A 20,186-nucleotide genomic window follows, 5' to 3' on the forward strand; every position below is an offset into this window, starting at 1 on the left:
TTTTCCCATCACTCTGTATTGCGATAACAGCGGGGCTGTGCCAAATTCAAAGGAGCCTCTGAGTCATCGTCGAGGTAAGCACATCGAACAGAAATATCACTTGATCAGAGAGATTGTGCATCGCGGTGATGTGATAGTCACGAAGATCGCGTCGGAGCACAATATTGTTGACCTCTTTACAAAGGACCTCACGGCTAAAGTGTTAGAGGGTCACCTGGAGAGTCTGGGTCTTTGGACATGCGACATCTTGTTTAGGGTAAGTGGGAGATGATACTGGGGAATGCCCTAATTTATTGTATATTGTACATTTTTATATTTTATTGTACATTAGTCTCCCGAGTCATTAGGACAAGTGGGAGATTGTTGGGATTGGTATCCTAATTCTCTCAGAGTCTAGTTGTTTAATGATACACATTGTTTGATGAATAAAATAAATGTTATTTCATTCTGGAATTTTATATCCAATAAACAAAGCTCCATGGTTATCTTATGTGAACTTAAGTATATATGTGTGATATACAAGTTAATCATGCCTTAAGTGATATTAGGTCTGTAGTATAAGGATAAAGGTGGGATACATGATCTTGGTGACACTACGTATATGACCCGCTTTGTAGAGGTTTGCGAGTGTTGTAAACTACTACAGATGATAGATCCTGACCATTCATGTAGAGACGTGCGAGCGGGGGTGTCCTATACAAAGAGTATGTATAAGACCGAACCACGAGATGACTAGACTTTGTATATAACGTCGTTGATACTAGAGACTTACATCTCACCTAAACGACCATAGGTGACATAACCTCAATCCTGAGTATTTTGGGAACTTCTACCTTTGAGAGCAGTCCTTTTATTAGTATGGGTGAGAATGGCCAGATTGCCAACTCAACATGCCTACCTTTTTTGGGGACTTGTCTGATATGGGAGTTGGAAACTCAATCCATAAGATGGAATTCACTCATTTCCCGAAGCAGGGATAATTAGAGAGATTGCTCCCTTAAGGCCTGATTCCGGGGCTTGAACATAGTGACCACAACTTCTCTTTGGAAGAGAGGACTCAGTCAAGAAGTTAGATGTAACTATAGGGGCATAACGGTTATTAGTAGGACTATGACTTATGTTCATTAGAGGGATCAGTGGTACTTAAGAAGTTAGATGTAACTATAGGGGCATAACGGTTATTGGGCGAGCTGTACTTACGAGCGATCTGTGAAAGGTTGTCGCACTGCTGATTGGTTAAGAGGGACACATAATATATCTGTGGTAAGGAGAGTTCAGCTTTCAGTCTTTAGTGGAGTGCCTGGTAGTTAATGGATGGTAGATCCGTGACTAAAGAGTTTAGTCAATTATTTACGTATCGTTCGAGCTTCGAGCTACAAATCTATAAGGTCCTCTTGGTAGCTCAATGGATTCAGTTGTGGATCAGTTTTTGGTGTTGATTTGAAACGTTCAAATTGACAAGAGGTAATTCAATTATATATGATATGATTGGTATGATGTATGAGATACATCTAGTGGAGGATTGATGTAAATGAGATTTACATTAAGTACTATGGAATAGAAAAAGAGTTATAGTTTATATGTTTCACCCATACAAATCAAAGAACCGCCTTTATAGGTAGGAGTTCACAACTCACTCAGGATTCAGGTCATGTTACCTATGGTCATCCTGATGAAATGTAATTCTCTATTATGAACAGCTTTATATAATGAGATTAAATCTTTCGTGGTCCGGTCTTATACAAACTCCTTTGTATTAATTATCCCCACTCACATGTCTTCACGTGAATGATCAAAATCAGATCATTTGTTGTTGGGAAGGTCCTAAAACTTGCAGCTCATAAATATTGTGAACATATTCTTTTTATCAATAAAATTATTATTGAGTATTTTATTCAATAAATTATTATTGATATTGCATTCTGTTATAAAAATACAATAAATGAATCCATGGCTATAATATGAATACTAAAAAGGATCAAGTTTTAGTATATAGCCAAAATGGTCTATAAGTATATGGATGAGATTGGGTATCTCATCCTGGTGACACTATTGGATGCAACCCATTTTGTATACTGATACAAATGATGTGATCCCAAAATCATTCATGAGAAGACATGTGAGTGGGTCATCCTATGCAATGAGTTTGCATAAAACTAGACCTTGAAATAGTTACTTTTCTGTATAACGACCATTTACTGTTAAAACTTACTATTTCAAATTCAATGACTAGAGTAACTCGATCTTAATCCTCAGCTAACTATAAACATCTATTTATTCGGGATTATTCTTTGATCTACATAGTGAGAGCAGTTTAACAGCACTACTCAATAAGCCTCCCATTTTGGGGATAAGATCAGATAGATAGTTGGGGACATAGTTTTGCAAGATGGAATTCACTCCTACCCAACTTAGGGTTAGCAGATAGGTTGTTCTCTTAAGCACCGATTCCTGGTCTTGAACAATGAGGCTCTGCTCTTTCACGATTGAGAGGGTCATAGTTTATAAGTTAGACTATAAACTAATTGTTCAAATGGAGGATCAGTGGGAGCTTAATGAGCAAGATGTATTTACAGGGGTAAAATAGTAATTTTGACCTAGCTATAAATACGGATGACCTGTGAAGGATTGACTTACTGATTATGGTTAAAAGGGACAGAAATATATTTATAGTGAAGAGAGTGCAACTATCGAGCTATAGTGGTGTGTCTTGGTATTTAACGAATATTGATTAATTTGGTTTAAAGAGTTTAGCCAATTATTCTCAAATCATTGGAGCTCATGATCTATAGGTCCATAAGGTCCCTCTACTAGCTCGTAAAATTATCTTGGATTTTTTCACTTAAAATACACCTCATGCCACTTCAATTTCAATAATGCATGGTCCACCCTCCTAAATTGAAGTGGCATCAGCTGTCTTATTCAGTAATGCATGGTCTATCAATATAAATTGAAGTTTTGAACTTCAATTACAGTTTCATGCATGCTGATTAAGTGCACAATTTTTGCAGAAAGCCAAATCCTCCTAACCTTCTTCAATCTCACTCAAATCCAACTTAAATTCAGAGAATTCAACTCTCAATTCAAGTTAGAGAATAGTAGAGAAGGTCTCTGTGATAGTCCTCTGTTGATTTGAAAATCTAATTCGTAGAAGGAAGTTGTAATTGAAGAGAATCTTCAATGGTATTGTGTTCTTAAAACCCACTTCTGAAACTTTGTTCCAATGCATGTTTTAAACTCAAATTAAGTGTAATTAGAGTGTTTATTGATTCTGATTCTTCCGTTGCATGTTTCTAACATTTGTAGTTACAACAATTGTAACATCTACAAACAGGCCATATTTATAATTTCGCCAGGATAAGGTATCTAGCCTTATCCATCTACTATAGACCATTTAAGTTATCACTTAAACATGATCCACCTATATATCTCTACATACATGTTTAACCTACAAGATAATCTTGGATGTTAGTTTATTGGTTTGTGGTTAATGCAATTAATTTTGAAATAAAATATCAAATATTTTATTACATAAATAAAATGTTTGTACATTACAATTACAAACTATATGACCCTACGGGATTTTGGGTATCAACCCCAATAACTGCACACTTCCTTGAAGACACAAGTCTCCTGAAGAGACAAAGACTCTTCCAAGACTTTGACTTCAAGAACGTCACGCGCTTCGCTTCTTCGAGTTAAATGCACGCATTCAACTGAGAGAAAATAAGTGGATCAAATGTTAGAAATCGAACCACAAGGCATCAAATCAACATCTACACTAACACAAACTCAAGTTCAACTCCATGAAACAAGCTTTCTCCGGAAACTTCGTGTGAACAATAAACTTGTGAGATTCCATTGTAATATTGGGATTGGATTAGCGATTAGGAACCTAGCTAACATTTTGATAGAAATAAGAAATAATTTTATGTCAAATTACCTAGTAGCCATACATACTTCAAACAAGACCACAAACTATTCCAAATGTAGAGTTTGCCTTCAAGGTGAAGTAATCTTATAAGTTACAACAAAAGCATGACTTATTTAGCTTAATATATTGGACACTTATTTAGAGACCATCAAGGTTGACAAGACATTAATTGGTCCAAAACAATTGTAATTACGAATTTTTAAGAAAATTACTTACTTGATGTTATCTCATTCTAAATATAGTTCCCACATCTAAATTCTTATATAATATGGTTTCAACCAAAACTTAGAAAGCTTAAAATTTAAAATTTAAAAGTTCATATAGAACGACATTGAGGAGTAACTGTTAGCCATGATTAAAGATAATCGATAGATAAAATTTAACTATTCACTAGTGATACTTGATAAAAGTTACTATTTAAAAAAAAAAAAAAAAAATCACTTTCTCTTATTGATCTATCTGAACCAATGTCAAGGTGTGAGGGTAGTCTCAAAGAAAAAAAAACACACACACATATATATATATTTAAGGTCAAGATACTATTTACTAAAATTTATAAATTAGGATATAATCTTTAAAACTATATTAAAGACCAAATATGACTAGTATCAGATCCTATTAGTTTATTTTTTTTCAAAGACTAACTAATGCCTTTACAGCACTTTTATCATTAACTAATAGTTTTGTTAGGAACTACCACTACTCTATAATGTTAATCTTTATAAATGATATTATGGTATGCTTCAAATCAACGGGATACGATGATAAATATCTTAAGTAGAATTTGTGTTCATATAGAAAGAAAAACCTATAGTAAAATCTCATAGTATTATTTCTTAATTAATAAAGTAAGTTTCCTTAAAAAATGTAGGCAATATCGAGGATTTTTTTTTTTTTTTTATGACCCTTCAAAGATTGAAAATGTAAAAATTGGCCTAAACCTATCAATGGCGGGAGACGGATAATTTTAGTTTTTGTGAGAATGGATTGAAGATTCATACAAAGTTTTCCAAAACTATTAGCATTGCATTTGACAACAACTTTCTCATGAGAATGTTGTCTATGCTTAAGGAATAATTATGATGTCAATTATCATCAAAACTAAAAATGTTAAAATTAGTTAATTAGTAAATTATGGGTAGTTTGTAATGACCAACAATCATTGAGGATATTTTTATAATTGTATAATATTATAATACTTTTTCTAATTTAGATAAATTAGTATAATAGACTATTTAAATATAGTTTAGAGCCATTTGGAAACTAAATTTATGATAATTGAGAGCTATTGAGCTTAAGTGATAGAATTCCTTTTTCTATAAGATCGATTTCAATACTTGTTGCATATGATTATTACAATTATGTAGTTCAAAATTTTATTCTAAATATTAGTAACTTAGTTATATTTATATTTAGTTAGTTTTAATTTTAGAATGGAAGAATGAATAAAAATGCAAGATTAATTAACTTGGTAAAAATGTGATATTGAGTGGATGTTGATTTTGTTACTTACAATTTTATAGATTGTAATTTTGTCATTAAAATATTAGAAATATAAAATACGATGATTAAAAAATTTAAAAATAGAAGAGGTTAAATTCCTTAGTTGGTGATTGTTTAAAGAGAGTACATAGAAAATAGGAAAAATCTTAATCAAAATTCAACCTTTTGAGCTTCCACTCATGCATGGAGGAGAGAGAAGAAGAGTTTGCTCACTTTTCAAAAACCGTCTAAATTATGTAAGTAGTTTTCCCTTTAACCTTCAAGATAACCTAAAGAAATCTAAAAATTTCTTCCTAGCTCCTATCCTAATGCTGTAAATCACAATTCTTAGAAAGAAATGTGAATTTTTAAAGTTGTTTCAATTAGTGTTCTTGGATATCACGAGATTGTTCAACGCTCGCATCAAACCGATAAGAAACAATCAATTTTCAATATAGTTTTGTAGCGACCACTTTTCTATTACACTTTTCTATTAACTTTTATAGATCAAAAATATGCTCATACCCTCTTTTTTTTTAATGTATTCTAGCATAATTTCAAGCTCTTAGATATTTAAAGTTGTTTCCATCCGTTCTTAGAGTAGAGATGAAAACATCTCCAACAGTAAGGATAATTCTCTCTAGCTTTCAATTTTCCTTGGAGGTTGCTCTTAGCAAACCTAAGTATTCTTTTTAGTCCTGTTTAGATCTCAAAATGTTGATTTAACTTCTGAAAATCGGAATAAAAATGGTTGAAAACAGTCCATAGCACTAGTCTAAAATCGTGTTTTATCGGTTTATGTCATCTTTCTAGTTTTAGTTTGTTTGATATCAAAACTAAAATGTGTTGGTTATAAAACTTTGGAATCATTACCAATAGCTTAGAGTTAGCCAAAAAGTATGTTTAAGGCAACAAAATTAATTTTTATGATTTATTTTGCTTAGGGCTAAATTTTGGTAAAAACACTATTACTTGAGATTTCAATTTCTTTCCTTAATCTTAAAATTTACAAATAATTTTCATGTATATTTTTAAGTATAGATCAGAGGCTAAATAACATAAAGATTAAGTTATGAGATTTAGATATGTAATGATTTTATCGTACTTAGCTAGCTATGTGCTTTCTTTAAGAAACTAAAATTTAATTTGTTAAAAATTCATTGAAATCATGATAAATGTTATTTAAGAATCTTATAAAGAATTTAGATTTCAAGTTTGAGGTAAGTGGATTCTATCTTAAGTTATTGTTTTATCACTATGTTGTTTAATGATATAGTTGTACAATTATTCGTAAATACTTTTCACCATATGTTGCTAATTGAATGTTTTATAATATAGATATGATTTATGGATTATTGTTGTGGTTGAATTTTATAAATAATTATCCGTTGAATTATTTTGTTGAATTGTGATGTGTTGAATATTTGAATTTGATTATTGGTTATGATTGATTTCTATTATTTTTCTTTTATATATGTTTGATTGAATATTATTGATTTGTGACATTTTAATTAATTTTTTAGAAAACATATTACAATATATAAATTTTTCATGATTTTTCCGCTTCTCTTGGTTTATGCTAGTATATTGATTGGTAATACGTAGGTTAAATATGTCATAACTTATGTAGCAAAGTGCATGATATGATAAGTATGCTTTCCACTAAACGGCTGAGCCTAGGAAACAAAACTAGTTCTAGTTCATGTTAATGATATTTATAAGGGGCAATTATCTTATAAATATTACATGCAGAAATGACAGTTATGGTATGAGGTATTTCTGCATAGGATGACGCCATATCAAAGATATGAATATGTATTAAAGATATGCAAGCAAGTGCAAATAAGTTCAGTTAGGTTGTCTCAAGATCTATATGTCATGATAGGTTATGCAAGCATGATGTGTGTGATTGAACATGAAACTTCCTTGTGATAGGAACTACTTATAGGGTAGTTTTATACTACCTCTCATAATTTTACTTCTTTTTTTTCCAGGTAGCCATGTTAATGAGATCGTCGATGATGATCTTGACATTGAAGAGGAGGAGCCATGGAACTTGCCAAAATTTTAACTTAGTTAATTTAGGATCACATATGGATTATATGTTTACTTGATATTTAAAAACGTATTATTATTTTATGATTTCCGTGGCTAAATTTTAGTTTAAGTTTTATTTAGAATCGATAGTTTTATGAGTAATGATCTCTATTAAGTTAATTAAATATACGTAAAAATTGAGGTCATTACACAAGTATTTAAAGTTTTTTTTTCTTGCTATACCACTCATTTGTGGGGTTATTGGAAATGACTTTGAGTCAAGGTTCAAATACAAAAGTAAAAAAACTAGCCGTATAGTTGGAAACTGGGTTGTATTCGAGCTGTTTATAGTCGTTGAGAACTAGTCGTTTTCTTATCATTTTCTTCCTTGTTTTCTTTATAAGGAAGTTTTGCAAGATCAAACTGACATTTTTTTGTTTTCAAGATTTATTGTCTTTACTTCTTCTCTCTATAATAATTATGTGTGAAAGTTTCTATGAATTCCATTCTTTTCTTCAACAACTGCACTCAAGTTAGGAGGTTATGCCTTGGGTAGCAACCGGCGTCTGCGATTTAGGATTGAGATTGCGCTAAATTTTTCTTTCAATGCAATGGATCTTCCACGACACAAAAACCATTGACATTTGGTTCTAACGAAATCGACTTTGACCGACCTTTACATACCTTTATCACATACCATGAGGATGTAATGACTTTAGTTTTTTTTTTTTTTTCAAAGATATTGAATTAAATACATGGGTGGAGGAATCGAAGCACTATCTCAATTGAGCTATGCTCATTATGACATAATGAGTTTAAGTTCAAATATGACTTTAGTAGTAAATAAGTACGTAACAAAGAATGAGAAAAAGTAAATGATACAATTGATGATATACATTAAAATGTAAAAAACTAAATTAAAACTTTTAAAAAAATAATAAATTGAAACTAACTAAAAAAACATAACAATAGACCTATAATTAGGGTTTAGAGATCAAGGTTTGGTTGAGAATGCTACAATAAGTTGGGGAGAATGAACATTTGTCTATCTTTTCAACATCATCTATCCATTATAAGGTGATGGCTGCAAAAATAAGAAACAACCAAAAATTTCCTTTTTTAGGACAATATTTTAAAATGATTTGGTTACATCGGAGAGAATTAGAAATTTTCTCATTTTCAGTATATTCTCAACCTCTAACACATCAAGAAAAGTGTGAAATGCTATCATTAACGATGTTCACTATTTTTCAAAATCAAATTTCAATTTATTATTCTGTCTAATTTTCCATTTCTTTAAAATTTTTATGGAATAGGACGGTCAGATTGTTGTCATCTGTATCTTTTATTTCAATTCCATTATAAGAACGTGTCAAGGCTTTGCTACAATGAAAATTTTTCGTTTATTCTTAAAAGGATATTATTATTATTTTACATTTTTTAATTTATTCTTGATCAAATAAAATTTTAAAAAATGAAAATGCTTGAATCAACTGTTTTCAACAAAAATTTCATTCAAAAATTTATTATAAAATTTTAACATGTAATAATAATAATAATATGGGTGAGTGGGCCAGGATTCATCCCGTCCCATTTAGTTAAATGGAAAATTTTCTTATAAGTTCAATTTATAAATTCAAAATAAATTATTCAATTAATTTTAAAATTACTTCAACATCAAAATTTTAAGAAGGGCAACTTTTTCAAATCAAATGGATTTTGTTAACGATTTCAAGGTGGGCTACAGAAAGATTTATTTAATTTAAAAAGTAATTGGACAAATATCAATTTTTACCTATAACTTTTTATATCAATTTAAACTAAATTATAATAAATTCTGAACTTTTATAATTCTATCCATTTAAAAAATTTTGAAAAATTCTAATAAATAAAAACATCCAAAAAAAATATTTACATTTTATAGCAAAAAGTTCTAAAGATGTATTATACTTTTGAAACCTTTTGTTATAAGATGTAGATATTTTTAAATATTTTCTATATTTAAAAGACCCCTTTAAATCTTGAATTTTTATCAATTTAAAACTTCCATTATGTTATATTTAAATATTTATGAAAATTTAGGATTTAAATTGCTATATTTATGAAAGTTCATGCTTTAAATTGATACAATTATTGCAATTATCAGTTTTGAGTTTAAATTGGTACAATCTAAAATTCAGAGTTTAAATGTATTTGGGTTTAAATTTATTATTAGTTTGGATTTAAATTTATACACCATAGCAAAATATGTTTAAATATTTCAAATAAATAAATTTATATTTTAACAGAATTACATTTTGAAATGGAGTTTTTTTTTTTTTTTTTTTTTTTTTTTTTTTTTTTTTTTTTTTTTTAAATATTGTGATTATGAAAACTATTTAGGGAAGTAATAGTGCTTTTGAAACTATTTAGAAATCTATGGTTGTTTTGGAGATGTCGAGGCGGAGATTTAGTTTAAAATAATTTGTCGAGAGTTCAACCCTCAACCTGTCAAAAATTAAAGAAGAGATCGAGAGTTTGACTCTCGACCTGAGAAGAGGACGAGGGTTCAACCTTCTATTGGAAATTAAAGAAGAGATTGCGAGTTTGACCCTCGATCTAAAGGAAATTGAGAAGAGGACGAGGGTTCAACCCTCGATCTGTCGAAAACTAAAGAAGATCTGTCAGGGAAGATGAGAAAATTTGAAAGAGGTCAAAGGTTCAACCCTCGACCTCTGGAAAATTATAGAACAAACCCTCGACCTAAAGGAAATTAAAGAATCTTTTAGTAATTATATACACGATTGCACACAATCGTTTAGTAAAATTACTATGCGATCGTTTAGTAATTCTTTATTAACGTAACAATAGGTGCAAAATTTCGGAAAGAACAAGTGAACGATGAACAACTTCTTTATTAGAAGCTAAAAAATCGTTTACAATCTCTCCATGATCGCTTAGTATGACTAAACGATCGCTTACTAAATCCTCTGCAATCGGCCACATCCTACATGATCGCTTAACTATTACTATTAAATGACCGCCTTCTCATAATCTATATGATTACATACCTTTTACTATATGATTGTATACTAAATGATACACGATCGCTGAGCTTTACTACACGATCGCCTAGTGGAAGTAGACGATGAGCGGCACGCTGCGATGGCCTCTCCGTGACAGCATCTTCCAAACTCCCACTCTCGAGAGCTATCTTTCCTCACTATACGATCACCCACAAACTTCTACACGATCGCTTAGCTATTACAATTAGACTATCGCCTTCTCAAAACCTATACGATCGCCTACCTTTTACTATATGATCGTATACCAAATGCTACACGATCGCTAAGCTTTACTATATGATTGCCTAGTGGAAGTACACGATGAGGGCACGCTGTGATGGCTTCTCGAGAGTTCTCTTTCCTTACTACACGATTGCCCACAAACTCCTATACGTTCGCTTAGCTATTACAATTAGACGATCGCCTTCGCAAAACCTATATGATCGCCTACCTTTTACTATACGATCGTATACCAAATGCTACACAATCGCTAAGTTTTACTACACGATCGCATAGTGGAAGTACACGATGAGCGCACGCTGCGATGACCTCCCGAGAGCTCTCTTTCCTCACTACACGGTCGCCCACAAACTCTTACACGATCGTTTACCTATTATATATAGACGATGGTCTTCTCAAAACCTATACGATCGTATACCTTTTACTATACGATCGCATACCTTTTACTATACGATCGTATACCAAATGCTACACGATCGCTAAGCTTTACTACACGATCGCCTAGTGGAAGTATACGATGAGGGCACGCTTCGATGGACTCTTGAGAGCTCTCTTTCCTCACTACACGATTGCCCACAAATTCCTACACGATCGCTTACCTATTACAAATAGACAATGGCCTTCTCAAAACCTATATAATCGCATACCTTTTACTATACGATCGTATACCAAGTGCTACACGATCACTAAGCTTTACTACATGATCGCATAGTAGAAGTACACGATGAGGGCACGTTGCGATGGCCTCTCGAGAGCTCTCTTTCCCTACTACTCGATTGCCCACAAACTCCTACACGATCGCTTAGCTATTACAATTAGACGATCGCCTTCTCAAAACCTATACGATCACCTACCTTTTACTATACGATCGTATAACAATTGCTACACGATCGCTAAGCTTTACTACACGATCTCCTAGTGGAAGTACATGATGAGGGCACGTCGCGATGGTCTCTCGAGAGCTCTCTTTCCTCACTACACGATCGTATACCAAATACTACACGATCGCATAGCTAAGAATCCGAATCTCTACACCGTATGTCATAGTGATTTGAATCGTCGACCTCCTTTAAAAAGAATCTGAATTTCTGCAGCGCGTCAACATCTCGTCCCATCCTATACTGTTTTTCCAACCCATGAGGTCGAGTTTTGAAAACTCGACCATTTAGCTTATAACCCCACCATCTCTTCTCATTTTCTCACATTACTTTCTCATTTTCTCACACTGCTTTCGTTCCCTCATTCTTCTCACTGCCTTTCAACCTTTAGGATCAGTCTCTCATTTTCTCTTCATTGCCTTCGTTCTCTCATTCTTACTACCTTTAGCAAATCTTCTTCTTCTCCCATATTCGTCCATTAAATTGTGAGGTTTGACATTTTACTATACAAAATTTCATTTTTTTTTAAAGAACTATACATTTTGTTCCTATTCTCATAATAATATTTTTTTTTTACATAGTTTTTCTGTTTGGGAAACAAAGAACAAAAAAGGTAAGTTAAATTTATGAGTTTACTATTTATTTATTAGTAGTTTTATTATATTTAGTAGATCTATCATGTTGAATTCAATAATATTTACATATTGATGTTAGTAGTTCTTTCTCTAGTAGTGTTAATCTTAGTAGTTGCTATTAGTGTTAATCTTATAATTGGGATGTTATACCAATATGTTAATCTTATTTATATTTTGTTTGTTTTTGTTTATATTTAAGTATAGTTTATTGTAAGAAATATACTTAAATAAACTATAGTTTAAAATAGTTGATTTTCTTATGATATTTGAGTTTTCTAGTATTAACTATGAAAATATAGTTTAAAATAGTTTGAAAAAGTTTAAGTTGTACATTATTCTTTTAATTAAGTTGTACATTATTCTTTTAATTAAATTGTACATTATTTAATTAAGTTAATTAAGTTGTACATTATTCTTCTAATTGAGAAATAAATATTTTTTTTAATTGAGAAATAAATATTTTTTTTTTCAGATCATGGTTTTTAACCCAAGACCGGTTGATCCTGATGTTTTGTACGACCAGTCCATTTATCGAATGGCGAGATCGTACTACTGGAGAAATATTTTGCAGGCATCGAGAGGCAGTTCTCCAGCGTATTATCCTACTCCACCCTCGAATACTACCGCTACTGCGCACATCTAGATTCTATGGGATTGCTAGATTGGGATTTATTTAGTTGGACTGGTATCTGATCACAACCTTGGTCGAGAGATGGAGGCCTGAGACGCATACATTTCATATGTCTGTTGAAAAGTGCACTATCACTCTACAAGACATAGAAGTGTTGTTGGGGTTACCTATTGACGGTAAGCCGGTCACCGGAGTGATGTACGATGACTGATCACAAGTTTGTCAACTGTACCTCGATGTGACCCCACTTGCCGACAAAATTAAAGGATCGAGGTTAAGTTTGATATGGTTAGGAACATAATTTCGTGAGCTCACAGATGATACAAACGAGGAAACCGTCATAAGATATGCGCGAGCATATATACTACAAATGATGGGTGGAAGTCTGTTTTTCGACAAATCAAGTCATTTTGTTTACTTGATGTTCCTGCCACTATTAGCTAACCTCTATGATGCGGGGCGGTATTCATGGGGTGGAGCATGTTTGGCATAGTTGTATAGACAACTATGCAAAGTAACAAGACCTGAGGTTCGAGAGATAGCTGGGCTCTCATACTTTTGCAACTATGGGCTTGAAAGCGATTTCCAACAATGGCTCCACAACTACAACATGTTAATGATGCTCAGTTATCTGGACGAGTCTACGGTTCTCTGTATGTTGTTTTAATTCAATTTAATTTTTATATCATTGATCTAGTTAATTTAGATTCTAAATTATCAATTTAAAAATTTAGGTGGAGAGACAAATTTTGTGTGACTAGGACAACCACAATTGTAGTCAGCCAGTACAGATACATGTTTGATCTGCTTCAACCTGATCAGGTACATTACACTGAACCTAATTGATTATTTTATATACATTTTTATTGTATTTGTCTTTAATGTTCTCCAATATAATATTTTGTGTTTCAAGTTATTTGGGAGCCATACAAAATTATTATGCATACTTTGCCCAAATTTTGTACGAATGGTCAAAACATATGGCGGACGATGAGTCCTTTCATATGAGTGGTATCTTCCTGACAGGGTGATGAGACAATTCGGTTTTCAGCAGGATGTCTCATCGTCTTGTAATACTGAACCCCTACTGCATGATATCGACTTAAAGCCTGTAAAATGGTCCGAAAAAGTTGCACATTTAGTAGTGCGATGGCATTATCATGCAAGGTTTATTGCAGTGGGGGTTTCTATTGAACAGTTTGACAGGATGTCACTCAAGACTACATTTCATTGATATAATAATATCACAAGGCACTACATCACTCGTCCGGGAGCAACTGTGAGTCATCTGGTAAATGAATGAATATTATCTAATTATTTTTAATTTAAATATTATCTAATTGTTTTATAATTCACAGAGAGCGAACAATAGTAGACTCCGTGATGTTGCGAATGATCCGAACCAGATTCTTGCTATATGTAGTGACAACCAAAGCTATATGGAGGAGATACATTATATGTACCATATACCTATTGTTCCTCCACCAGCTCCTAAACGTAGAGAACCTGGGAAGAGGATGAGTTTGATGAGGTTGCCTATAATGTGGAAGAGTTGCCCCGCAGACGCAGAGTTGAGCTGATTATGTTAGATGATGATGCCAACTTTTGGTTCAGGACATTATGACTCAGAGGCTGGTCCTTCATCTTCATACGTGCATGGACATGGTTGGGGTCGTGGAGAGCATAATGAATATTTATATCATGAAGCGACAAGCAGAAATCGACGACGTCCGCCTTGTGGGACATGTTGATTTTTGTAATTATTTTTATATAAATGAGATATTTTAATTTACACTTTTTTATTTTTATGAGATATTATTTTTTTAATTTATTCTTTTTAGAGTATAAATAAAATAATAAAATAATAAAATATTTTGAGAAATGATTTTTTTTAAAAAAAAAAAAAAAAGAGAAAAGATCGATCTCTAAATTATTAAAAAGAAAAAAAAGTAAAGGTCGAGTTGAACCCTCAACCTATTAAAAAAAACTATATTTTTCTAAATAGTTTGAAAATTACAATATTTTTATAAATAGTTTTTAAAATTACCATATTATTTTAATTTCTTCTTTTGAAATTGGTATTGCAGATTAACCTAACCCAAGTTAAAGATTTGAAAAGCCACTTTCACTCATCCGTCCAATTAATTTAAAATTAAAAAATACTTTTAGCATTTAATTTCTCTGAAATTTTCTTCCCCAAGAAGAAACCAGAATAATTTCTTGGTCGATAAGCCAAACGTGTCCTATTAAGTCAAAGAAAAATGGATCAAACTTCGAAAAGTTTGGAGAGCAATGATTCCGGCTAGATAGGCTTCTTCGAATTCTTCAATTTTGATATTTTAGAAAATATCCAACTGCACAGCAGGTTTTAATAACAGAACTAAATCTTTTCATTTTTAAAAAATTATTATTATATAATCTCTACCCAATTCAATCGCATAGTCGGTTTTCAGTATTATATATATTTGTTTCTTTGTATCTTCTCCTCTCCTCTCCGACGCTCATTCTATTGGGTTTTTTCCGAAGCCATGGAGTCTACTATGGTGACTAAGGTTCGAATTCTCCTCTTGATTTCATTGTTTTTTTGTTGTTTGTTTCTTTAATGATGATGATTATTGCTGTATTTTGCCTGTTTGTGTTTGTTTATCTGATGTTTAGTTTTGGGTGTATCGAAAAATCTCGTTCTCTAAAGGAAATTTGTTAATATTATTATTATGGGCGGAGGATTTTTAACTGGGTTTTTGTTTTTTCGTGATCTCGATGAGTTTTTGCTTGCTGGGTATAAGTGAATTGTTCATAATCAATTATTGGGTTTAGCAAACCTCTACTTTCCATCTCGTCGGATTATGTTGTTGCTTTTTGCGTTTATGTTGTTCTTTGTTTGATCAGAAAAATTAAGGCAAGGCTTAGATTGAGAATTGGGAAATTAGAGAAGGTTGACTTGAGTTACCCAATTGATAATTGGGGTATCATGGATTGATAATTTTACGTTCTCAAGGGCTGAGTCCTGTTATTTCAGATTTCCTATTAACAGGGTTATATTTCTGACTTTGAAAGTGAGAAATTCATTGATGTTTTAAACCTGAAATCACAAATTTATGAGGTTTCAATTTCCAAATTGGTGGGGTTCTAGATGAAGGCTTTGATTTTCATCTATGATGTCAATATCGTACAACGAATAGTACAGCATATATACCTTTTTGTACACCAAATATGAAATCCATATTTAAATAGCTTTTGCATTGTAATGGACGCCTGCTTTCTTCATATATTTGTGGTCATTGTTAGAAACAAAATGCACCCACATTCTGTTTGCAAGTGCAATTCGTTTTTTTATTTCTAGGAAGTTATTTTGCCATTATCTATTTTAAAGGCTTTGGAGGTCTATGCTCGAGGCTCTTACAGAGATGAAGTGCAGTTTTTTATACCTCAAGGTTTATAGGTTCTTTAATTCATAAGAGACACATGGGTTGTGATAAGTTAACGAACTGCCTATTTCATGAAGAAAAAGGCCGCGAATTGAACATGGGTTGTGATAAATTAAGATGTTATTACTTTTAGACACAACTGACAAGGCTTCAAAAACGTCAGAAGAAAAAGCTTATAGAGATCCATGTTCTATTAGGCATAACGGTGGCAATAAATTTTAGCTTAATTTGTCAGCTTTCTGTGAGTAGAAATGGTGCGGTTGCTGACTTTGAATTAGCATGCTGCTGGTGACATCTTCCTCTGACAATTTTTTACTTACAGGTTAGGTATGGAGAAATGCTAAGGCGCTTTAGTGTTAGAGTCCATGAAAACGGTAGACTGGATCTGGACATCAATGGGTTGAGAGAAAAAATACGCAATCTCTTCAGCTTCTCTTCTGATGATGATTTTACAATGACTTACATTGATGAAGATGGTGATGTTGTGACCCTGGTCAATGATGATGATCTGCATGAACTGATGAGGCAACAGTTGAAGTTCTTGAAAATTGATGTGCATCTGAGAAATAAGGAAAACGACCAATCTGGTGATAGATCAGATGGAAGTTCTACCCCTATGACATCAGATCGTTCATATCAAAATGTTTGTTCTGGTATCTCTGACGTTTTGAAATCTATGCCAGAGCCCTTACCTGAATTTTGTTCACAGCTCCTCCTTGGCATTGCTTCAAAAGCTGTTGCTAACCCTGTGCTTTCTGAGTTTGTTCAAAGCTTTATTCAGTTGAGAAACACACATCCGAACACAGGTTCTCAGGCCTCATCTGTTCCAGAGTCGAGCACACAGAATGTGGCCACTGAGTGTTCTATGCCTCCTCTAGATGCAGATTCAAAAGCTTCAAAGAATGATGGGTTTCATCAAGATGCTGTGTCAAAATCTCAATGCACTGGTTCTACTGATAAAGATAGAAAGATGGTTAACAGTGAGAGAGTGACAAAGAACATTGGTGTATCTGCACCTGTTGTTGATCCTCACGGCCTTCCTTTTGATTCTTTTGTTTCTGAATTTTCTGTTGAGAAACCAGCTATTGCTCTTTGCTGCAGCCCTGGAAAGGGGAAGGAAAAGCGCAATGATGCATTTCTTGATCCCCTCCAAGAAATGCATGCAAGTAAGCTTCCAGCATCGGTGGTCGATAATTCAAATTATTCACCCGCCACTTATATGGATGGTAGGTCTATTAACGAGTGCCCTTTCAGTGGAGTACCTGTGGCTCCTCAACGATCTATGCTTGGACCTGTAGGTATAGATCCAGTAAGAAATAGCAGCGGTTACACTGAATCTACGGGAAGTATGCTCCATAAAGGTCCAAAAATCTGCAGCAGTGGCTACATTGAAGCATTCCATGAAGATCCAATAATTAGCAGCAGAGGTTGCATTGGATCTGTGGGAAGTATGTTCCATAAAGGTGTTATTTGTGATGGCTGTGGAGCCCGTCCAATTACTGGTCCGCGGTTCAAGTCCCAAGTGTAAGAACAAAACACAAACCTATCCATCGATTAATTTACCTTTCATTTTTCCATTTTTATATGGCTCCTGAATACCCAACTTTTTTGTCTTCCGGTATCTCTTCAGGAAAGATAATTATGATCTTTGTAGCATCTGCTTTGCTAAAATGGGCAATGAGGCTGACTACATTAGGATTGATCGTCCTGTCTCTTGCCGGCATCCAAGAATGAATGCATTCAACCGTAGAGTATGCAATTTTGATAACAGAGCTTCTAATGGATTTTTTTTTTTTAATGTCAATAAGAATTTTATTTTACTTTCAACTTCCATTCTCTCAATGCAGTATCCATTTTCTGGCCCCCAAATAATTGATGCTATGAGGAGATCATCTTTAAAGCAGACCAAGCTTGATAGTAGCTTTGTAGCTGACGTTAATGTCTTTGATGGCACTGTGATAGCTCCAAGTACCCCATTTACCAAGATATGGCGATTACGTAATAGTGGGACTTCGAATTGGCCCCGTGGTACACAGCTAATGTGGACTGGAGGAGACAAGTTCAGTCATTCCTCATCGGTTGAAATAGCGGTAGAAAAATGTTTTGAACTTTAATCCTAGTCTATGGGCATTTTATTTTCTGGTTCTTGGTGTCTGTATTTCTTCAATTTCTTTTCTTTTTTTTTAAAGATTTCTAAGATTTTTCTCGCATCCTCTCTCAGGTTCCTGCTGATGGACTTCCTCTGGGCCAGGAAATTGAAATTGCAGTTGACTTTACTACCCCTCCACATTCTGGTCAATACACCTCATACTGGAGGATGGCATCTCCATCTGGCCAGAGATTTGGGCAACGTGTTTGGGTTCTTATTCAGGTATTTATTATATGCACATCTCAGTTTTTCTTGTGTTGTATATCCTATATTAAGTTCATATGATTACACTACTGCGTAAATTCAACTTTTATTGTTTACAAACATGAAGGTTGATGAAGCACTTGGGATGCCGGATTCCAAATCTTCCCAAGCTTTGGACTTAAATTTACCCCCCATGCTCATAGGTCATGCCCATGAAGGTGTGGAAAATAATTCGACTCCTGAAATTTCTGATGGTGTCCCTTTCCCTCATGATCCCTTCTCCATTTTTGAACCGGTAAAACATGATCATGATCTGTCTGAGGATTTACAAATCCTTGTAGATCAGGGTATTCTAGTTGGTGAAAGCCCTGCTACTTTTGCGAATAAGGATAATTTGGGCTCGTCTTGCTCTGCTGTAGATCGTCATGGAGTTCTACCTTGTTCAACCAAGGTTGCCCCTGTGTCGTCATGCCCTTTTATTGATTTTCCTGTACCAACTCCACCTGCAAACCCACCTCCAACACCATCCCCTAAGGTTTCTCCAGCATCATCTGAAAATGTCACTGCCAATAATGCCAATAACATTGTTGAAGAAACTCTTCTTAAAACACTCGAGGATATGGGATTCAAACGGGTTGATCTAAACAAGGAAGTACTGAAGAGGAATGAGTACGATCTAGAGCTGTCGGTGGATGAACTCTGCGGAGTTTCTGAATGGGATCCGATGCTTGATGAGTTGGAGGAAATGGTTAGTGATTTGTTTAACGAAGTTGCTAATCCTTGATTTCTTGGGTCTTGGTTTATGATTACTAATCTTGTGTTATAGGGATTCATTGACAAGGAAATGAACAAAAGACTTCTGATGAAGAACAATGGCAGCGTGAAGCGAGTAGTGATGGAACTTCTTTATGGGGAGAAGGCTTAGTTGAAGAAGGCTCATCTCAAAATTATGGATTAGGATGTAAATATATTTTACAACTAAATAAATCTATGGATATGACATTGTTGCTCTGGAACCAGGGATGTGTTTTATGTTTTGTTGGAGTGGTCTTTTGAGTCCTTTTTAGTTTATGTTCATCTCTGTCTTTTCTCTTTGCAAAGGTACATATGTGTCTTTCTAATTTTGGTTCAATTTAGTTATTATGTCATACTTGTGTTTCTCTTTTAGCTATAATGTTTTTTTTCTGTTTGGTGTACTCTTTAGTTGCAATGTTTCATACTTTCCTTTTGACTGGGGTTGAAGGTAGTATTACATCTCTTTTGTTCATGCAGCATGTAGCTGGGAAATTATCTAGAATGATTATATAGTCTTCATACATTGGTAGCTTGAGTCCATTGGCTAAAATTGTGGTTTTCCAAATTTTAATCTAAACTTAATTCTGTCTAAATACCTTTTAGAAGTTTAGTCGCTGAGTTTTGAGGTTTGTGTTTTGTTTGATAACAGATTTTAGAAGTTTAGGTCCCGATTGGGAACCATGTCGCTTTTTATCCTTGTTTTTGAAAATTAAGTCTATTTTTTTTTTT

General features: G+C 33.4%; 1 protein-coding gene across 2 annotated transcripts; it reads left to right on the forward strand.

Moving 5' to 3' along the window:
- Positions 1-15,024: 15,024 nt before the first annotated feature.
- On the forward strand, positions 15,025-19,810 carry NBR1 (ubiquitin-associated (UBA)/TS-N domain-containing protein / octicosapeptide/Phox/Bemp1 (PB1) domain-containing protein). Of its 2 annotated transcripts, XM_039038338.2 has the most exons (7): positions 15,025-15,433; positions 16,632-17,833; positions 17,940-18,060; positions 18,157-18,399; positions 18,531-18,680; positions 18,790-19,410; positions 19,489-19,810. In XM_039038338.2, the coding sequence occupies exons 1-7, from the start codon at positions 15,410-15,412 to the stop codon at positions 19,585-19,587; spliced, it is 2,460 nt and encodes an 819-aa protein (XP_038894266.1). In that variant the 5' UTR covers positions 15,025-15,409; the 3' UTR covers positions 19,588-19,810. The 2 variants fall into 2 exon arrangements, with proteins under 2 accessions (XP_038894266.1, XP_038894265.1); XM_039038337.2 differs by having other exon boundaries at positions 15,056-15,433; positions 17,940-18,399.
- Positions 19,811-20,186: the final 376 nt, after the last annotated feature.

The sequence above is a fragment of the Benincasa hispida genome, chromosome 8, assembly GCF_027475165.1.
Source record: "Benincasa hispida cultivar pf3 chromosome 8, pf3_genome.v1.1, whole genome shotgun sequence".
NCBI classification, from domain to species: Eukaryota; Viridiplantae; Streptophyta; class Magnoliopsida; order Cucurbitales; family Cucurbitaceae; genus Benincasa; species Benincasa hispida.

Excerpts from the sequence above, each read along its gene's own strand:
- NBR1 (XM_039038337.2), top strand. The coding sequence starts at position 15,410 with ATGGAGTCTACTATGGTGACTAAG. Across the intron at positions 17,834-17,939 it reads CCGCGGTTCAAGTCCCAAGT|GAAAGATAATTATGATCTTT; the intron begins GTAAGAACAAAA and ends GTATCTCTTCAG. Across the intron at positions 18,681-18,789 it reads GTGTTTGGGTTCTTATTCAG|GTTGATGAAGCACTTGGGAT; the intron begins GTATTTATTATA and ends ACAAACATGAAG.